General features: G+C 43.3%; 2 protein-coding genes across 6 annotated transcripts in view; one reads left to right on the plus strand and one right to left on the minus strand.

Annotated features, from left to right (window-relative positions):
- LOC117752560 (inhibitory synaptic factor 2A) overlaps positions 1 to 2993 on the minus strand; it is a 30517-nt gene extending 27524 nt beyond the window's left edge. For both annotated transcript variants that reach the window (XM_034569990.1, XM_034569989.1), the window contains exon 1: positions 2464 to 2993. The gene's annotated coding sequence lies outside the window, so the exon portion shown is untranslated. The remainder of the gene's footprint in view (positions 1 to 2463) is intronic.
- The window catches only part of dock1 (dedicator of cytokinesis 1), a 172045-nt gene that overhangs the window by 102580 nt on the left and 49880 nt on the right, over positions 1 to 19585 (plus strand). For all 4 annotated transcript variants that reach the window (XM_034569988.1, XM_034569985.1, XM_034569987.1 and 1 more), the window contains 2 exons: positions 12652 to 12753; positions 14454 to 14548. In XM_034569988.1, coding sequence (XP_034425879.1) covers positions 12652 to 12753; positions 14454 to 14548 — 197 coding nt within the window. The remainder of the gene's footprint in view (positions 1 to 12651; positions 12754 to 14453; positions 14549 to 19585) is intronic.

Raw genomic sequence — 19585 nt, forward strand, 5'->3', positions numbered from 1 at the left:
TTGTCCTGAGCTCTGGGAAATTGCGCTGAACATTTCTCACTCTGTTAATTGCAGAAATAATAAGCAGATAAGATTTTAATGGAAAGAATTGTCGCCCCGAAAATAACACAACAATCGGCAGGTCGGTACATAAACTCCCAGTAAAACTCATGGCTTCTGTTCCTCTGCCTCGGGGCCTCCCGGAGCCCCAGCTGACAGGGCCCCTACTCGACGCTTCACACACATACACCAGCGCACACCAGCAACAACACCCAGGTGGGATCAGGTGCGAAAGCGTCTTCCTCTGCTTCTCGCAACAGACGCCTAAAGTCGTCCACACACACGCACACACACACTCACGGCTTCTCCACCTGAAAAAAACAGACGCACGAGATCCACCTCAGCTGCGATGTGTTGTTGTGGCGCTCCCAGGGGGAAAAAATCGGACTCTTAATGAATAATCCTATTAGCACATGAAAGGTAACATCTGGCCTGTTCCAAAAGCAGTCATTCTTTTATGGGAGAGCAATTTGTTTTCTGGATGAATGAGAACCCCTCCCAGCGAGAGGGGCCACGGGAGGCGAGTGCACACTCCACCACTCGTTTGGAAACCCCACGCTCTCATTGGCTCCCTCCCACCCTCACGCTGTCGGCCAAATTTGCTTGATTCTGAGAGGCAGGTGTCATGCAAAAAAAGAAAGTTCTGCGTAACCTGTGCAGACCACTTTTATTACATGTCTCCCTGACAGTTCTCTTTGTTTTGTGCATGATGCCTTCTTTTAGTTGCAGCCTTGTTCTATATCTTCCTATCCACTTCCCTGTATTTGGAGTGATTCGGCACGTTAGCGGCATGCACACGCTGCTGCTTTCTTGTGTGCACGCATATGACAGAGCTGTCAGTCTTCCTCCACCTTCTCTCTGGAGCATCGCTGGGTACACACACACACACACACACACACACACACACACTGATATCAGTGATTCCTAAAAATAAATATTTGCTTTGAAGTATCGGGCCATCACAGCCATCACACTCCAGGACCGCTGTGCTTAGTTCCCACAGAGGCGACGTGAAGGTTAAAGGAAGACAGGCAGTGACGAATGAAGGAACACGTGCATTTTCTTTCCTACGCAACATCCTACTTTTATCCACCCCTGACGATTTTGTATAATTGTATATACGTTGTACAAGAAAAGCCTGTGGCTGCAGGTGGGAACTTTTTTATGTCGCGTCAGCACATATTACCCTTCGATTTGTAAAAAGAAAAGGAAGAAGGTCTCTAGTATTTCTCTCAGACAATCTCCTCCCCTCCTTTGCTCTCTGTCTCTCTCTCTCTCTCTGTCTGTCTTTATCTATCTTCATCTGCTTCCCTCAATCCTCAGTGTCTGCAGAAAGTGATGTGGAGCAGAGGGGAGATGGTATCAGAGCGTTGATCTGTGATAGGGTTGGAGGGGAGGTGGGGAGGGTGGGGGGGGGGTTGTTGGGGATGAGTGGGAGTGACATGTGTTTTGTGTGGAAACTGAAGGGCAGTCAAGATGCGAGGGTTCTACGCAAGTCGTGCTCTCTCCCTTTCGTTCCCCTCCCTCCCTCACACATCTACACACACACACACACACACACACACACACACACACACACACACACACACACACACACACACACACACACACACACACACACTCACAGCCTGTATGACGATGGCGAGTTTACCCAGTCCATTAATCTAGATTAGTCTCTAGTTAAGGTCCCTCGTCAGATGCAGCCAACTGTCTGCTGCTCAGCTCTCTTCACATATTCCACTGTGCTACCTGCCTGAAGACACGGCTGCCTCCATATATGGGACAACAGCTTCACGCAACAATTATTTTGCCTCAGATATCAATGTGTTTTTATGTAACGCTCACTCAGCTGCAAAACTGAGAGGAAATGCAGCATCATGCAAGCCCTTGTACGCGAGCACGATTTCAGCTCTGTATGCTGAGCCAGTCAGATGAAATCTGGATCAAAATCCTCCCCAACAGAGAAACCTGACCTGTCAGATCTGATAAATATCAGGGAGCAGAGGGGTTGACTTTTTCTCCTCCACCACATATTTACCTGAGATTTGAAACATTTTTCTTGTTTAAAGTTTTTCTGAACGGACAGAATCGTCCTTTGAACTCAACACCTGCACATTCCACAACCGCTGCATGGCTGAAGGCTGCCTCCACCACTTCACCCCAGCAGAGCAAACTAAGCATAAAAACAGTCTGAGATTTTACCTCTTTTCTTCTGCCACACGCATCTGATATGTGACCAGTCGACTCAAAGGGAAAATCTCCAATGAGGACATTCCCTGTGGCTTATCCCAGGCTCAGTCCCAAAGAGCGAGCAGATCCCACAGATTTCTCCCCCCGACAGAGGTTTGATTTAAACACACTCTTGCAGTTGCAGACGGAGAGGTGAAAAAGAGGAGAGGACAAGAGCAGAGCAGAGCGACTCACCTCAGACTGTGAATTACTGACGTAAAGGATGCGATAGTCTAGATCCCTGGTTGTGCCCATGCATGCCCGTTTCCTTGGCGGATTAGAGGCGAGCTGCACGAGGAGGCTATGCCATGGCAGAAGTTAAGAGGACGGACAGGCGGCGGCACGCAGGCGAAGCAGCAGTAGTTGGAGTAGTTGTTGCACATTGGCGTCCTCTGATCCAGTGGTGTGACGTTCCCTCTAAGCCCCCGTCAGAGTCAACACTCCCCCTCTCTTTTCCTCCTCTACACCCGCTGTCCTCTGTTCCCCTTTCTCCGCACGGTGTCAGCAGGGGCTCTCTCTCACACACACGCTCACTCACGCATGCATACACACACTCACACACGCATACACACACACACACATGCACACACACACTGGGACTGAACTCCGGACGCCTCAGCGACAGAGCCCACGCAGGCAGAATATCCCCATCGCGTCGCCGCTGGTTCTCCTTGCTGGCTTTCTCCTCTTTCCTGCGTGTGTGCATCTGAGACGGTGTGTGTGTGTGTGTGTGTGAGAGAGAGAGAGAGAGAGAGAGAGAGAGAGTGAGAGATTAAGCGAAAGAGGGGGAGGGAGCATGGGAGAGAGGGAGAGAGCGAGAGAGCAGAGGGAGGAGGGAAGGTTGCAGTGGAGAAAGTACAGTTCTAGTTTGGGCTACATCTGGCAGGTTCATGCATCATCCCTTTATCTCATCACTTAAAGCTGTTTTGTCAGTGACCTCACTTCCATGCAGACCATATGCACATAAAGCCTCGCTGCACATACTTTTGTCAGGAGCAGAAGAATTAAATTCAAAGATTTTAACAGATCTGTCGCGATGTGTTCTTTTCCTCAAAGCTCTGGTCTTCATCGATTTTTTTGTCTCGGGGAAAGGACGGATGTGATCTGCACACTTACCTGGTGTCTGCAATTCTTTTGTCTCCGTAGAATGATCGTCATGTTTCCTCAACCTTGAGACTTTCATTACAAGTCCATTCACCTTCTGTCATCTCAATTTCCCTGAGTCCTCACAGCTTCTTTTTTTTTAGTTTGTTAACGGGGAGAAGATTCCATCTGCTTGTCCTCCCTCTCAAGAGCTTGTCTGCCTGATCTCCTCTCGGCTTTTTATCCATCTGTCAGGGGCTAGTTAGCAGTTAACGCTGTTTATGCAGGAGAGGACCTGTTTTTTCTGCGTTTTCCTCTTGGATCTAATTGGATTTGTGATGTGCCATTGTAGTGTTTAATGGAGAAAAATAAGGAGGGAGGGAAACAGCACAGTCGGTGTGACCTTGATCGTGTAGAAGTGAGGCTGCCTATGCGTGGCTGAATGTTTGTCGGAACCATAGCTCGCCCTCGTTCTCTCGCAGGGAAACCCCGAGTTCTGCTTTAAGCCTCAGGTGTCATGGTAATGAGCCGCAGCTCTCCAGACATCAGCTGCTGCCACTCTGTGTGGGTTGTTGTGTATGTCAACTTTTTCACATAGCTTACCTTTTATGTTTATCAGTGAATCAGCCGTTCAGTGGCACACAGTCCACTTGTATTACACACAGTAAAGTGCTTTTACAGCAAGGTGTTTTTTAAGTCAAAAGTCAGTAACCTCCTGTGGAAAATCGCATGCAGACATTTTCCAGAGATTGTCTCAAATTTGAAGACCGCAGCAGGAGATTGTGTCGGTCAAACTTATCCGCGAAACGCAGGAGGCGGGACATGGTTTATATATTCCTTCTCTTGCCGTCCTTGCAACTTTTTGAGAAGTTTTGAAGAATAACCTTGTTTCTAAATTCTTACTTCTATGTGTACGCCGCATTTTTTGGGGGGGGGGGGTTTTCATTGCACGTTAAAAACACTGTCAACATCGCCACTCACTCGCTGTGGCAGAAAAAGTTCAGCGCATGTCTGAAAGCATCTTTAGCTGTCCAACAGCATTTTGGGTGAAAATTAGTTGGGTCTGCCTTCTTCCAAGCTTTATTCTTTTTATTTGGTTATTAAGTTTTCTTGAAATAATAACTCCTCATCATAAGCAATCCTCTTTTATGATGGTTATTGTCAATAGTAATATGTTGTTTCTCATTTGGTTTATTTCCCTGGAGATGCCATAATTTATTGGTTTGATTTTGTTAGAATATTGTCTCATTTATAAATCCTGTTTGTTGTGAGGGGTTGTTATTAATTTTATAATTGAGCAACTTTCAGCTGGAAAATAAAAGGCATATGAATGTTCTGAAATCACTATATAACTTCATAATAAAAGGGTTTTATGAAACCAGCTTCTTGTGTCGGTGTGACATTAAAACACCTGCACCACAGTTTTGTTATTTCTCTGCCAGGCGGTGACAAGCAGCCGGTTTTGACACAGGAAGAAGCTGAGTAACGTTTATCAGGATTTGACCTCGGATCGTCTTTGTGCTCGGCAATTGTTTAAGATTTGAACCCGAGGTTAATGACGTTCATTTAATGGACAAACCTCCTCTGGGAAGTAATATCTACTGTACGAGGGGCTGGAAAAGGCTCTGCAGTTTTCTTTTTATTGGAACCCGCTCAGCGATCTGCTTGTGTAAGCAAAGGTTTTCACCGACGGATAAACCAGTGGCAGTGGACAAGTCACTAGAGTGATTCTCCTCTTCTATTGATTTCATTACCTCGAAGCCGAGCCCTCGGGGGACAACTATTTGATGTCCTTGTCCCCTGCATGTCCCGGTACACACAGGGCTGTGGTCAAAGGAAGCGCCAGAGTCAGTTTATTCTCTATTTTCGCTGCTGGGCCTGTTGGGATTGTAAATAGATTTATGGATTATGTGGTTTGTGATTGGAGTGCACAGTCGCTCCCCTTTATGAATACACCGTCATTACCGGCGTTGGGCACAATTCTATTTACCTGTTTGTGCATTTTCCATTTTTGCCTTTTTATAAAAAGCTGAAAATGCAGCCATTAAAGCCATTTTCAGTGCATGTCTGAAAGCAGACCATCAAATAAAGGCAGAAAAACTCGAGAAATGGAAATCACAAAATTTGAAATATTGAAATAAACAAACAAAAGTCAAGGTATATCAAAAAAAACTTATTGCAGTGCGAGGTTCAAACACCACACGCTACAGACAAATTGATTTAAAAAACAACACTAATTTCATCCATGCATTAGAATGATAGATTCACATGCTCTTGAATGTCCTCCCATGAAAGTACTTGATTTTATTTAGAGTACAGCACTGCTACTGATTTGACAGGACAGGAGTCTTCCTCTCATTGTCATGCGGCTCTTTCCCACCTCATCCAGCTGCCAGACTCATGTCACAGCGCTAATTGGCGTAGAATGTGTTAGCGTTGCCTAGTGGAGCCGGAAATGATCTTTTCATTGTAATGTTGCCCCCAGTCGAGTCTGAAATTCCCTTATTTTCTCTTTGGTCTTTTTTCGTGACTCCCCCAGCCCCAGATTAACAAATTAAACTCAAATTCCCATATTGCACATTATACATTTAAAACTTTCATTTTAGTCGTCACGCTGTCACCGCTCGGCTTCACCGCGCCCTGAGATCCTGAGCGCAGTCATCCACACTGTGCACATCAGAGCGATGATATCTGCGTGGAACCTAATTACTATGTTGGAGACGAGCGCTGTCAATTCACTGTAGCTTGCATCTCTCAGCAATCCTGAAAAAGGAAAACTAAAATTTGTGTGTGTGAGACGCCGTGTATCCGTGCGTATTTCCGCTGACAGGCTGATGTGATGCGCCGCGATGCCCCAGCAAGAGTCAGAGTGAGAAGTGAAGCTGAACACGTACCACGCAGAATATACGTCAGCGAGAGGCTGCCCCTCTCTGCTGCTGTCCTTTGGTCTTTGCATCAAACGTGCGAACAAAGCTGGCTCCGACTCAACTCCCCCACAAAAAACCAGCTGTTACGGTTAAAACAAAGTATTGAAGGGAAGCCCAGCACAAACATGTTCATCATAGAACAGAGTAGAGTAGAATTCCCACGACAAAACTAAGTTGCAATCCTGTGCGTTCACACAAACCAGACAGCAGTTAAAGAGAGAGCAGGAAACAAATATGTACACTTGTAACTTATGAAAACAGTGTGATGACTTATTGTAGCTTATTTGGTTGAAGAACATACAGTCGTAGAATATACAGTAGAGTCATTAGGAATCATCCAACATGCTTCTGCTTAGTGGTCGAACCCCTCTACCTCCTGGGACACAGCTGTAGTCCTTTCAGTATTGTGTATTGGCGTTGGCAGTTTAGGGTTTAAGTTGTTCTGACTGGGTGTTATGTCAAAATTAGACCGTGTTAAGGGATGAAGTTGTCAGAAATACAAGCCCATGATACCTGCAGTTTATTTAGAGTAGATTCGTTTTTTTTTTGCTGTTTCCAAAATTGTCCAAGATGGATTTTCTGACTCTGACCCGGTGGCCCGTCTCAAAGCTCAATATTTAAAGTTGTGAAACAGTCCTGGCCTAGTGTGTTATGACAACATACACTATCTTCCTCTCGCTGCAGTCCATCCACGCCATCCGACACCTTGACCCTTTTCCTCTCCAGCGACACACGGAGCTTTTCTCGTGGGAGAAAGTGGCTCAATGGAGATTCCTGTACAAATGGAGGTGTCTGCTGAAAGGAATTGAATGCTTTGATGTATCAGAGTGTGGACGTGTTTCCTCAAGCCTGTCTAAGTTGCATGGTGTCTGAACGAGTGGCATTATGGGTCACTTTCATGGCTGGCTGCACAGGTCTTCTGCGGTTATTATTTACCGATATGTATTCTGAAGTGTTTACGCGGACATCACAGTGACATTACGCCAAATGTAGCTGAAGAAGAAAATCAAGGGAGAGTGTTTTTTTCCAGCCTGGCCTCTAACAGGTCCTCCACTCGTCTCTGTTGGCTGACCCGCCTGCGTGCCACCATGTCGGCCTGACGCTGGACCCAAGTGGGCTCGCTGCTGAATCCTGAAGCAGCGGCCAAGTTCATTGGACGTGTCAGCTCTGCCTCTCCTCCACGAAAAATATGGACTCAAGTCGTTTTTTAATTTCGTTTAATGCTATTTCATTTTCTTTGATATTAAGAATGACATTTCAATTCATTAATAATTATAATAATTCATATGTAGACTTAATATTTTCCTAAACTTTTGTTCAAATGAATAAAAATTACTTAAGGTGTCTGTTGAAAGATCAATTTCTCTTATCATAATATGTTATTATTCATTCATTCATTCATCATTATGTGAGAAATAAGAAGTTTTAATGAGTTTTCTTTGAGAAAGTTAGATAGTTAATAACTTTGATATAATATAGAATTTGTTTCTGTATTTGCCAACAAATACAACACTAGAAAAGACTCATCCTTGGATGTTTGAAATTATTTTATTTGATATATTTATGTATTTTTCTTACTGCATTTATTTTCTGTCTGGGACAGTTAATTTCATTCGGGATCCCCTCAGTAAATCACGCCAGTGGAAATCTTTGAATCTCAGCTCCAACACGTCTTTGTGCCTTCACAGGGTGCCGAGGCAAATTGAAGAGAATACTAATTGTGATGCTATTGTGTGCCGCTGGTCGCCTTGCCGACAAAACCCGCCATCTGATATTCTAAGCTTCTCTCTTACTCGTGAGATCTTTTCTTTTTCTTCTTTCTCAACCAAATCCTCTATTATTCAGGAGTGCAGATCACTTGTGTTTGCATAGCAGGAGCGTTCTCATCTCACTCAGAAGAGATGGCGTGGTGCCAGTGTGGGGTTTTCTTGCGTGATTTCTGTTTTAATGAGCCAGTAAATTCACATTGCATCAGGCCTGAAGCTAATCCAGAGAAATCAGGGGTTGTTTTGGTCCCTGTTGGTCATCACCTCGTTCCTCCTCTTCTTCTGCGCTCTCCCGTGTCAGTTTTCTCTCCTCCAGAGTCCCAGTGTACATCTCTCCAGAGACTCCCATGCCTTCTCCCCACTGGCTCAATTAAAGGCTTTAAAACAATGCTCTGTTTATGGTGCAACCCCTCACAACTAGAGCAAACATCAATTTTTACCCCTGGTGCTGTCAGGCGCCAAAGTGAGATGAATTATCACAGAGATGCGAGCTGGAGAGCAGTGCATGATGGATCTGGTCCCCCCCTCTAATCACCACTTTTTCACTTCCACTAAGATTCTGCCTCATTTGCCCTCAGGTAAAAAAGATTGATACGGAGGCAGGGATTCAGAAATCTGCAGCGTCTGGACACGGTGATTGATATAAGTTGTGAAGTTCCCATTTATTGTTGTTTTGAGCTCGAGAGATTGTTTCAGTAGATAAACACTCGACGTTAATGGCAGCACAATTGAAGGCTGGTGAACGGTTGACTTCTTGAGGTACGCTCAGCATTTTGTCTCCCGTCCCTCGTGACCTTTTCTTGGAAGTCGTGAGCTTTTTCTCAAATCTCTCATTTGGTTTATTTTCTTCCTTCATTTTTTTATTCAGTTCTCAACATGGCAAACAAATTTGCCCTTAGATGGCTTCTTTGAATGTTTGTTGTTTGTTACATCTTTGAGACAAGATGCAACAGCGATTTTTTTAATGTTTTTTAATTATGATTCAAAAAACAGAAAGGAAAACTCCTCTACTGGCAATGGGGAAAGTCAATCAACTTTTTTTTTATCAAGAAAACCTTTGTATACCTGCTTATTTTTATGTAAAATACATCTAACAGTTCTTCCTTTTTTCATCCATCCAAATATTTCGTCTCAGAGCTGCTAACATGATTTTAAATCCTGTTGATTTCTGACGATGATTTCCTTCCCCCTCCTGTCTTAGTGAGTTTATTCCAATAAAGTCAGCCTTCAGGTTGGGAAAACAAACAAGTCACAACAGTCACGAGGCATCACACAGACAAACTTAAAGTAATAATGAGGAGCTGTGTTTGGATTCTCAAACATTCTCCGCTTCGGTTTCTTGTGTCTTTTTATTCTTTTGTATCGTTTTGTTTTGGTCTTAAGTTGTTTTCGTGAGGCAGACAGCTGAAGGAGTATTTTGTTGTTCTGCCTCCTCTCAGCTGCTCCTTAGCGTGTCACACACACACACACACACACACACACACACACTCACTCACTCACTCACTCACTCACTCACTCACTCACTCACTCACACTCTCTCTCACACACACACACACACACACACACACACACACACACACACACACACACACGGATGATAGCCCTGTGAGTAGTGAGCGAGACGTTTTTTTCCCCCTTTCCCCAAACCCTTTTTTATCTCCCGGCCCACTCGATTTGATTCTGTCCATACTTTCTCCATCCTCAAACACATAAATAAATGTTGTCATGGTAATGTTTACGAGTTCTTCTCAGTAATAAAAGTGGAGAGATGAGGAATGAGGGAACACGCTGGTCTTTGAGTTCTTCTGCTTTGCCGGTCACTGCTGCTAGACCTGCAGAGTCAGCTGTTGTGACAGCGAGGGCTATCACACCGCATCCATTACATTAGAGCTGGAGCCCTTAGAGGAGCTGAACATTTCTATTGGCAGTCATGTCCCACACCTCTATTTAATGCATTTTGTCTTGATAACCGCTGTGGTGTGTGTTTGTACCACATTTGGATCTGAACTGTTGCACAGTGAAAGGTCTGAAACCCTTTTTCTGTGTCTCCGGAACGACATCCAGACAGAAATATGGCCGATGGATCCTTCACCTGTATTTCATTTTACCATCAGGATTTGCCAGCTGATCCTACTGCCTCCAGCAGTAATCACACTTATTTGGAAACTCGAGACTCATTCATTGTCCACACGTTACAGCAATTAATAGCAACATTGGCACATGAATGCCTGTGCTGCTGTTGGGAGTTTTGATTGAATGATAGGGGCAAGCTTTCAGGGGCTTATGCTACTGTATTCAGTTCTAGAACCTTAGCAGGTCCCACATTGAGGCTCACAGCGTGTAAAGTTGGCTTTTCTTCTTCTGAATCCACTCACAGCTGAAGTTATGGAAAGATAGAAAGAGTGTGGGATCCCCACCAGCTCATCCACACTCTCCTGTCTTTGTGGTGAGGGGAGAGGCTGCAACAGGTGCCCCCTGCTTTGAATTCCAGTCCTCCTTGAATTCACTTTACCTGGCTTTGTTAGGGAGCGTGCCAGACCAAAATTTGTTGTCCATCTTTATGGCTGAACAACTGAGGCTTACATCCCCTCACTGTTGAAAGATTGTTGCCCGCTGTGCTTTAGATACAAAACATTTCCAAATGAATATAACATGAGTCATTCTGGTTTGTGTGAAGCTTCACAGAGAAGGAAGTGAGCGGTCATGAGCTCCACGTAGCACGACTAAAAAGTAAAGAAAACGTGAATAACTTTTGGTCACGTCTGCATGATTATCATTGATGTGGTATACATCATTGCCATATATATAATAAAAGTAATAATGCCTGAAAACAATAAAGCAATGACCACTAGCTCGTCATAGAAACTTTCAGAATTTGAGAGAGATTGGAGAGAGGTGTCAGGTGATGTGTGCGTGTGGGAGCTCAGCATCGTTTCTGCTCTGCTGTGTATTTGGTGGGTCAGGCCTAATTAAAGCTCAAGGAGAGGCTCTCCAGCGAAAGCGAATGCCGTGTGAGGATTAACCAACATAAAGCAGCTGAGTTATATTCCTCGGATGCAGCCGCGCGACCAGAGTCCTCACTTCACCAAGGTAGTCGCAGATTAAAGTCCTAACCTGGGGTTTGCTCCGGTGATTAGTTACGGATGATACGTTTTGTTAAAAATGGGTGAGCCTCATTGTAACCACATCTCACTGCAGCTAAATACATGTCCGATCATTTGTGCAGCTGTTTATGTGTAGCGACAGATGCTTTCTGTCAAATATTTAAATAAAAATGGTAACAATATAATTAAAATGCAAAATCTTCCTTTTTTTCTTCCCCTGACATATCATCCTCTCATGGGCCTTTGCTTTTATTAGCTCCTCTAGTTAAAGATGTATGTTGTGAGCTGTAGAAAAGGTCAGCCTGAATCCGTCAATATGAAGCTTACCTCAGTAGATTTTTGATGTGGAGATAGATAGTCGCCTTTTAATGCTTCTGCATCTGAATGCTTATCACACCTTAGACTTATTAATCTGCATGTGCTGTCATGCATTCCTCGACAAAGCGGTTAATTACCTTCTCTTATCTTTGCTGCATTTCCTCTGATCAGCTCGTTGAGGGAAAACTGTGTCGGTGCAGCATCGAAAGTCCAGTAAAGATATTCCGTGCTTTTATTCCTCAAAAGGGTTTGTGCAAATTCAAGTACTCGTTTTGGTTTATGTTTAATTATCTTTGCTCTCTATCTTTTTTTGTATGCGTGTCTCGATAGCACATTATCATGATTTTCTTTAGAAATTCCTCACTTCATTTTGAGTTTATATATATATTGTATTTACATATGTGCGCTCCTTTTCTTTGTAACTGTCATATAAGCTGCTAGATGCCTACATTTCCCTCAGGATCTATAAATGATTTATCTTTCCATCTATCCATTCCTGTGAGTTTCCATTATGTCAACATGAAACGGTGAGAGCTCTATTCGGTGACAGTAATCGTCAAAGAAGACCCGTCTGAAGTATTTTCCATTCAAGCCTCATTCACACAGCACGATTTTTAGCCTGATTTTCTAGTTGCCAACATGTGTTGAAAGTTGCTGACAACAACCACAGGTCGGAGACAAATCGTCAGTCAGTCCAGAAGTATGACCTCAAAATCAAGTCATGTCATGTCGTGTGAACTGCACATCAGCGATCTGACGACTTTAGGGAACAGTTCTTTTCTTCAGCATGTCCTGGTCTTTGCCCACACACACCACCAGCATCAGCAGCAGCCTCTCTCCACCCAACCTACCACACATTGGCCTCCCTCCCCAGCTGTCCGCAGCACATGTACAGAGTGCTAACCAGAGGCAGAAAAAGCGCACTGCGTAGTGTAGACAGCACTTTCGGGACCCAACAGGAATTATAATCAGTAGAGACAAAGAGCTGAGCAGTGGAGGGCGGTAGGTTAATGACTGAGGGCGCTTACCTTTTCAAACCTGGGAGGCCGTGCCTGCTTTAAGTACTCACATCCAATCAACTCGGCCGGTCGCTATCCATCAAAATCACAGATGCCGAGTCAGTCTGTCCTCAGCCTTCAATTTGAACTTGATTGTGTATTGAATGTTCCTCTTTCTCTTCTCCAGGGGAGCTTTGTGGCCAGCATGACGGCCACGTTGAGGCAGATGGACGACTATCATTACGCTCATCTGATCAGCACCTTTGGCAAGATAAGGAGTGATGTAGTGGTGAGTACACCTCGTCTCTGTGTCGATGTCTGCCACATGGGACTTTGTCACGTCATCAACTTTTAAATACTGATATAAACTCAATCAGAAGTTGTATTAGATCTGTGACAAAGTGGGTTTTCCCTCACAAAAAAGCATGAAATGAAATTTCTGTTAGTCCGTCCTATCCAGCTGCTATTTGTTCCGCATGCTCTTGATGGTAGTAAGTCCTGAGGGAGGCTGTGGTGGAGGGATAAATCTCATTGATGTTATGGATTTCAGCTCTGTATAATTCTTCCCTCAAAGCAGCATTTCTCTAGCATCTGCTGCCAGATTAGCATTATATAACTCTACTCTGACAAGTGGGGATTTCCCTCTGTTTGCGTTCACCACAACTCTGTTTGCTTTTAAGCTTTATTGGATGGACAAAATCTAATTCCCATAACAGGTAAAGCTGTATGAAATCCAAATAGTAGATTTTCTTTGTTGTTTGGTTAAGGTTCTTTCTGCTGGTATTCTGTTTAGTATGAATTGCACAAGTTTCTGTGGAGGAATTAATAATGTTTCTTTTCAGGTGACAGTTAATAGAAATAAACACGGATTGCAGCTTCATGATTGAACACGGAGCTTGTTTGCGGCTGCCTGTCTAGATCCCATAGTGAGATAAACGATCACTGTGATGAAGCCGGATCTTTGCACAAATTTATTGTCTCTCTGTCTGCGGGTGTGGGCCATATCCACTTTTCATAACTGGCTGTCGCCCAAAGGACTTTGTTGTATTGCAGGTTTTCTCTAAACACGGTACCACAAAAATATATATATTCAGGAAGAGATCCAGGAGTGAACAACTTCAGCCAAAAATAGATGTACATGAATATTTATGTTTCAGGTATTTAGCTGGCACTGGCACAATAGAAGGCTAGTTTGGAAAGAGGTAACTTCAAGGGTTAAACAAAACTGCATCGATAAAAGATGTAAAAATGTACCTTTGTGTCCCCAGAGAAAAAAGTTCCCAGTGAGAGAATTTGAAGCTGTGTTGCTGCAGAGAAGGGAGCTGAGCATCTATTAGTGGAATAACCGAACCTAGTTATCAAGTTGTCACGTTACGCTTAACACCTGATAATTATGTGCCCTGTTAATGTTATCTAACTATCACATGAAATAGTGTTCCCGTGAGAAGTAAGACGGTTGTAATCTTGTTTGAGGGCTCCCTCGGCTCATTCAAATCATTACAATTTTGAGAATTCGACAACAAAATAAGGCTATGAAAGTTTTCGGAGATAGACTCAGTGTTTGAAGTATTATATTTAGTGCAAGAATAGAAATGGAACCTCTCTCAGCCCTCAAATTCATAAACTTTCGTAGTGTTGTAACGATTATTAAACTTGATCTGTGTCTCAAACTCTGCTGTGCTGGGTCCTTTTTTAATGTGAGGGAACCCAGCCTGGAAAGTCCTTGAAAAGTCCTTGAAGTTTATGTTGAAGAAGTTGTGGGAACCTTTGCTACTCATGTATATGAGATTTAAAAACAAACTGGATTATTGGTCTCAAGTGCCACGCACAAGACGGGAAATTCACGACCCACCTTGACCGTAAAAAAAGTAATCTAAAAGCTGTGTCTGCCTGAAAGCCACAAACTCAAACAGTTCTTTTCAGATTGCTCTTATCTTTGAGGTGGGAAGAATAACCGATTTCATTTTGAAAACTTTCTCTCTCTTGCAGGACTTCCTAATGGAAACATTTATCATGTTTAAAGATCTCATCGGGAAAAATGTCTACCCCTCAGACTGGGTCATAATGAACATGATGCAAAATAAGTAAGTACAACCCTGCTGGACACAAACGCACACATACAAAGACACACATAAATCACGCTGCTTTAAACTCCCCACACTGTTGTTGCTAGGGAACAGCAGTCAGAAATGGGTAAGGTTATTTTCTAATGTTTTTCTCTCCATGCAAATATCGGCACAAGGCCTCAGCGGTGTACCAATCAAATGAGCAGTCAGTGCAGATGCAAACAATCACATGAATTATAGATGCTAAATTATCTGCGGCTTCTTAATCTCCAAAACTTCGTCTCTGCATCTCTTTACTTTGTCGCTGGTTGTGCCGCAGTGGCCTTCTGTTTTATTCATGTGAACCTTGCCCGATTCCTTTTATGTCTTGTCGAAAATATATAAAAAGAGATGAAATGTGCTTTGCGGTTTATGAGTTAAGTCAAGAGCTCTGCTTTTGTGCGCGCCTCAGAGGAAGTTAGAACCAAAAACTTACTTAAAGGCTCTTTTGTGATTTTCTGCTAGTTCTGTTGTTCTACAACAGCAAGGCAGCTGTCAGATGAAAACCCTGAAGTCACTTCCTGACAACAAAGAAGGAAAACTGTCTCTTCCTCACCAGTATCCAATGCATTTTTAAAGGTGGATGTGTTTTACACTGTGGCCAAAGACCAATGGTCACTGTGAAATTACATTATGGATTCATTATTGCACTCATATAATATAGTCCCACTCATGATGGATTGTTTAAAAGGAAAAAAGGAACCAATAGATATATCATTGTCAAAATCTAGTGCCTACACTACCCACAATGCAACTTTGGTTAGGGATTGAGGTATGTTATGCTAGTAGTGTTATGCATGTATCCATGCTTCACTTCTTTCCAACTCCACACTCCTGGTGAAATCTCTGGAGGTGATTTATAATATTCTGTGCAGCTCCCAATCCCTCAAAAGCTTTTATACAACTTCTTTCACCAGCAGCACTACTTCCTGAGACTTGTAAACAGACGTTGATGTGTAAAATCAACTTTAATGAAATAATGAAAAAGGAAAACAACGAAGAAAAGCCAAATCGAAATAACAACGCTTTTAACATTTAACAGCCGAGTACCTGGAGCTATGTGTGTGTTCAAGCGCGGATTCAAAGTGGCCATTTCCAGCATGTGTTCATCTCATAGCTGCAGCCCGTAGTTGACTCTGACTCGCTGCCCATTCTTCCCTGAACCATTCCAGCATCATCGCCAGCCAGGATATTTGAGTAGAGATTACAATGCTGCTCAATTTTGGTTCCATTTCCTTCGTGGGCCCATTTGATTGCGAGCTGAGCTCCCAGCAATTCATTCTCAGATCATGTTTTGTAGCATATGAAATGCTTTACTTTTGGACTCGTAGACCTGGCTGTCCCCCATGCCGCAGCAGAACAATTCCCCAGTTGAACCTTTTGTCTGCTTGCACTTGTTTGTGACAACCATGAGATTAATTCTGCATTCCGCTCTGCATTCAGACACTTGTTGGAGTTAAAACATTGTTCAACTCCGTGAAAAATAAGGCTGTCAAAGTCTGACTCCTCACAGACGGTTCGTGCTTGAGCCCGTTTTGAATACCGCAGGTGTCGGCTTCGCGACAAATTAGCAAAACTCTTCCATTTGTCACCATCCGTCAAAGTGCGTCTGATCGGTTGTTTCCCACTCCTCACAGTGGGAACCCAAGGTGACACATTCATTCATCTCAAGAGAGAGCTATAAATGTGTTGCATTAACAATCTCAGAGCATAGGAGGGTAGGAGCATGCATCATACTCTTAAGCTGCCACAGCGCAGGAGACTGATTGAATTCACGGCCGCCTTTGCAAACTTAAACGTGTCACATTTCTGAGGTGGCAGCATTTAAGTGGGACCACCACTTCACCTCACAATTTATCTATATGTCTAAAGGTTTGTTAGATTCAGTTTAATGTGGTGGGAGATGAACTCAAAACAGAATGAAATTTACATACCTCTGACATAGTACATAACACCTTACCAAATTGGTTTGGGTGACTATGATTGGATTTTGCCTATTTTCATATTCAGATGATATCATCAGCATTTAACACAAGTCAAACACAGCTCTCCTTTTAACCTCGTTTTGGACTCTACCAACTTGTAACTGTCGTATGTTCAATGTACTTATTCACATGTCTGTCATTTAGTGTTGGAGGGCACTAAAGGCTTGGTTGTTTTTGAAGATGGGTTATTGAGAGAGAACGGTGAGGCCAATCCATACAAACTAGAACGCGCGTACCACTGCCCAGACCAAAGTCCTCTTAAATTCAATCAAGCCTTTTTTGGCTCATGTCACATCCTTCCACCAAGTTTCGTGGAAATCCTTTAAGTAGTTCTTGCCTATTTCTATTACTTAATATTCTATCCTTACTAAACATATTAGTAATGACGCATTGTTAAAATATGTTTGGAAGTCTAATAATGCATATTTGAGTCGTTCCTACACAGTGTCCTGTGTCTGGGAAATCCCCACACGCACATATCACCATCCATGTCACCGGCAGACACTTCTTTCATGTCCGCTCATTACGACAGCCCCACTAATGAGACGGGCAGCAGCGGCAGCAGCCATCGTTCCTCCCACTCCTTCTTCTCCAGCCGTTGCCTCCCACTTCCTGCAGGTTGTAAACTGATTTATGGGCTCTAATTGCCTGGTGGACAGCGGCATCAGCCTGGTTAGCCGCCGACCGCCATTTCCCCCCATGCCAACCGGCCGCAGCCTAATAGTGACAGCTAATTGGCAGCGGAGACAGAGTGACGCGTGTTCACAGAGATGAAGGGGAAGTTTGCTTGCTAAGGTTACGGTTGGTGGACAGCTTGATTACACGCCCTCTGACACAGATGTCTTAGGTAATATAGATCTTGTTTGGTTAACATAGCAGGATAAATTGCACAAGGTTGTCTTCATCCAGACATGTCGAAGCTTATGTACATCATGCAGTGAGGATCCTGGTACCACTCTTTAGCTGGTATCATCTAAAAGACGAGATTTAGTTTTCATATTTTGAGCATTCTAACCGCCTTTGTCTCAGATCTTCTGTATATTTATGTTTTTTGCACTTTTTAAGCAACAGTTTAAGCTTCTTTTTTAAATTCTTATGTTGGAATGCAGATGTGGCAGTCGATGGGATTTTATTCTTGCCTTTTTAAAGGTTCAAGTGCCCCATAGCTAAACCTTTCTGTTAAAGAGCGTTTACTGAATTAACTCAACTTGGCATTTGCTTAAATGCGATAGTCTCCGTCTTTTTTTTCTCTCAAGGGATGAAAAACCTTGCATCACATTCTTTCACAAGACAACAGCTGCTGGCTGCTTTGTACAGTCAGCTTAATGGGCTCCCTCGCAGATTTGCAGAGTAAACTTTTCAAGAGCTCTGCACTCTTCAACTTTACAGCCTGAGATGTGCTGAATCACTGCAATGTGTTGCATCAAGTGCAGTGATCATCATAAATCGGACCAATGTTCACCGGTTCTTTTCTTCTTCTTTCAGTCAGAAGGTGAAACAACCAAATGATTCGATTAACAGATTCAAAAATAGAATAATTTTAATGATCTACTCTACTTAGTGATAGTTAACACACGGATAGAGTGTCTGAACTTCTCTAATAACTGCAATGACCTTGAGTTAACAGATCAAATGAAATACTGTGTATTATTGACAAATTACTGCACTTACCATGATCAATAAAGTTGTAATCCTCTTATGATATCCAGACAACACATAGAGATGAACTGTCCTCCTGTAGTCATATTATTATTTTCTTACTTTTCACCTCTGCCAAGGAGGTTTTGTTTTCACCCATTAAACTGTGCATGGACTTGGACCAAGGGGCTGATCCAGAAATTTTGTTCTCATCACCTTGTTTAACATTGCGAAGGCGTCTTTTGACATTTGGACAGATTCCCTGAGGAGTCATGCTTGGGTCCATCTATTCATTTATAAAAAAAATGTCAAGATATTTTTATTTTGGTTATTTGATATGACAGAATTGAGTGTAATGTAACCATTTAGGGGGCTGATTTCTATGAGTTTGTGCAATGTGGTGCAGCTTGGTTGAATTTAAGGGGCCTGTTGGACCTCTGCAGTGATGAGTGCCATTGTAGTTTCATTAACATGTGATACAGTTCATAACATACTCATACTTTTTTTTGTTCATGCCTGGCTGGCTCTCTGATCAAACTTCTAATTAATTAGATTTGAGTGAACATCCGATGGCCTTCTTACAATCATTTCCTCCAAAAACACCCAAAGTTACTCGCTGTTAATTATGTGTAAGAATAGTAGATGGAGAGACTAATGGGGGGGGGGGGGGGTTCCCCGCGTGGTAGATGAAAAGATGAAAGCCCAGACAAGCTGAAGAAGCAGTTCTTTAACCATGTCATCAGTCCCTCACAGACTCATTAGGAGACGGTTTCGGGAGCTGGTTTGCCGTTCTCTCTGTGACTAATCCAGGACCTGGAGGGCAGGTCTGGAGAGAGAGGGAGAAGAAACTGGCCAGGAAGTCGTTATATTGTTTGTCCACATATAACCCAACAGCAACCAAGTTAGAAATAACAGTGCCTTTAGGCTTACAGGTATCTGATTTGACGAACCCTGCTTCGCTAAAGGAGAGTACTGTCCTAAGAATGCTGGTTTGAAACATAACAACTCCATTTTTGGCAAATTTAGAAATAATGACATTGTCCTCAGTGCTGTGTAGCAACAGAAACTGATTCTCGATTTCGGTGTTCTGGGTAGTGAGTCGAGCTCCCCTGAACTTTGAATAAACAGGTGAACAGCTCTTTGTGCAGCAGTGGTGCTGCAGCTTCAGGGTTCTGCGGACACTGCAACCAGCATCACCACGGGTCAAGTAGACTATTCCATTGTTTATGTATAAGCTATTATGAGCCTGCAGTGATTTAAAGAAGAATCAGGATATGTGTAGCTACATACAGTAGAATTACAGAGGTTTGTCCCAAAGGATCCGTTCACGCTGTCAGTGCCTCTCAAGTCACAGGCCTCTGGTATTATGAGCTGAAAAAGAAAAGTTTGACCT

The sequence above is a fragment of the Hippoglossus hippoglossus genome, chromosome 19 (assembly GCF_009819705.1).
Source record: "Hippoglossus hippoglossus isolate fHipHip1 chromosome 19, fHipHip1.pri, whole genome shotgun sequence".
Classification (NCBI taxonomy): Eukaryota; Metazoa; Chordata; class Actinopteri; order Pleuronectiformes; family Pleuronectidae; genus Hippoglossus; species Hippoglossus hippoglossus.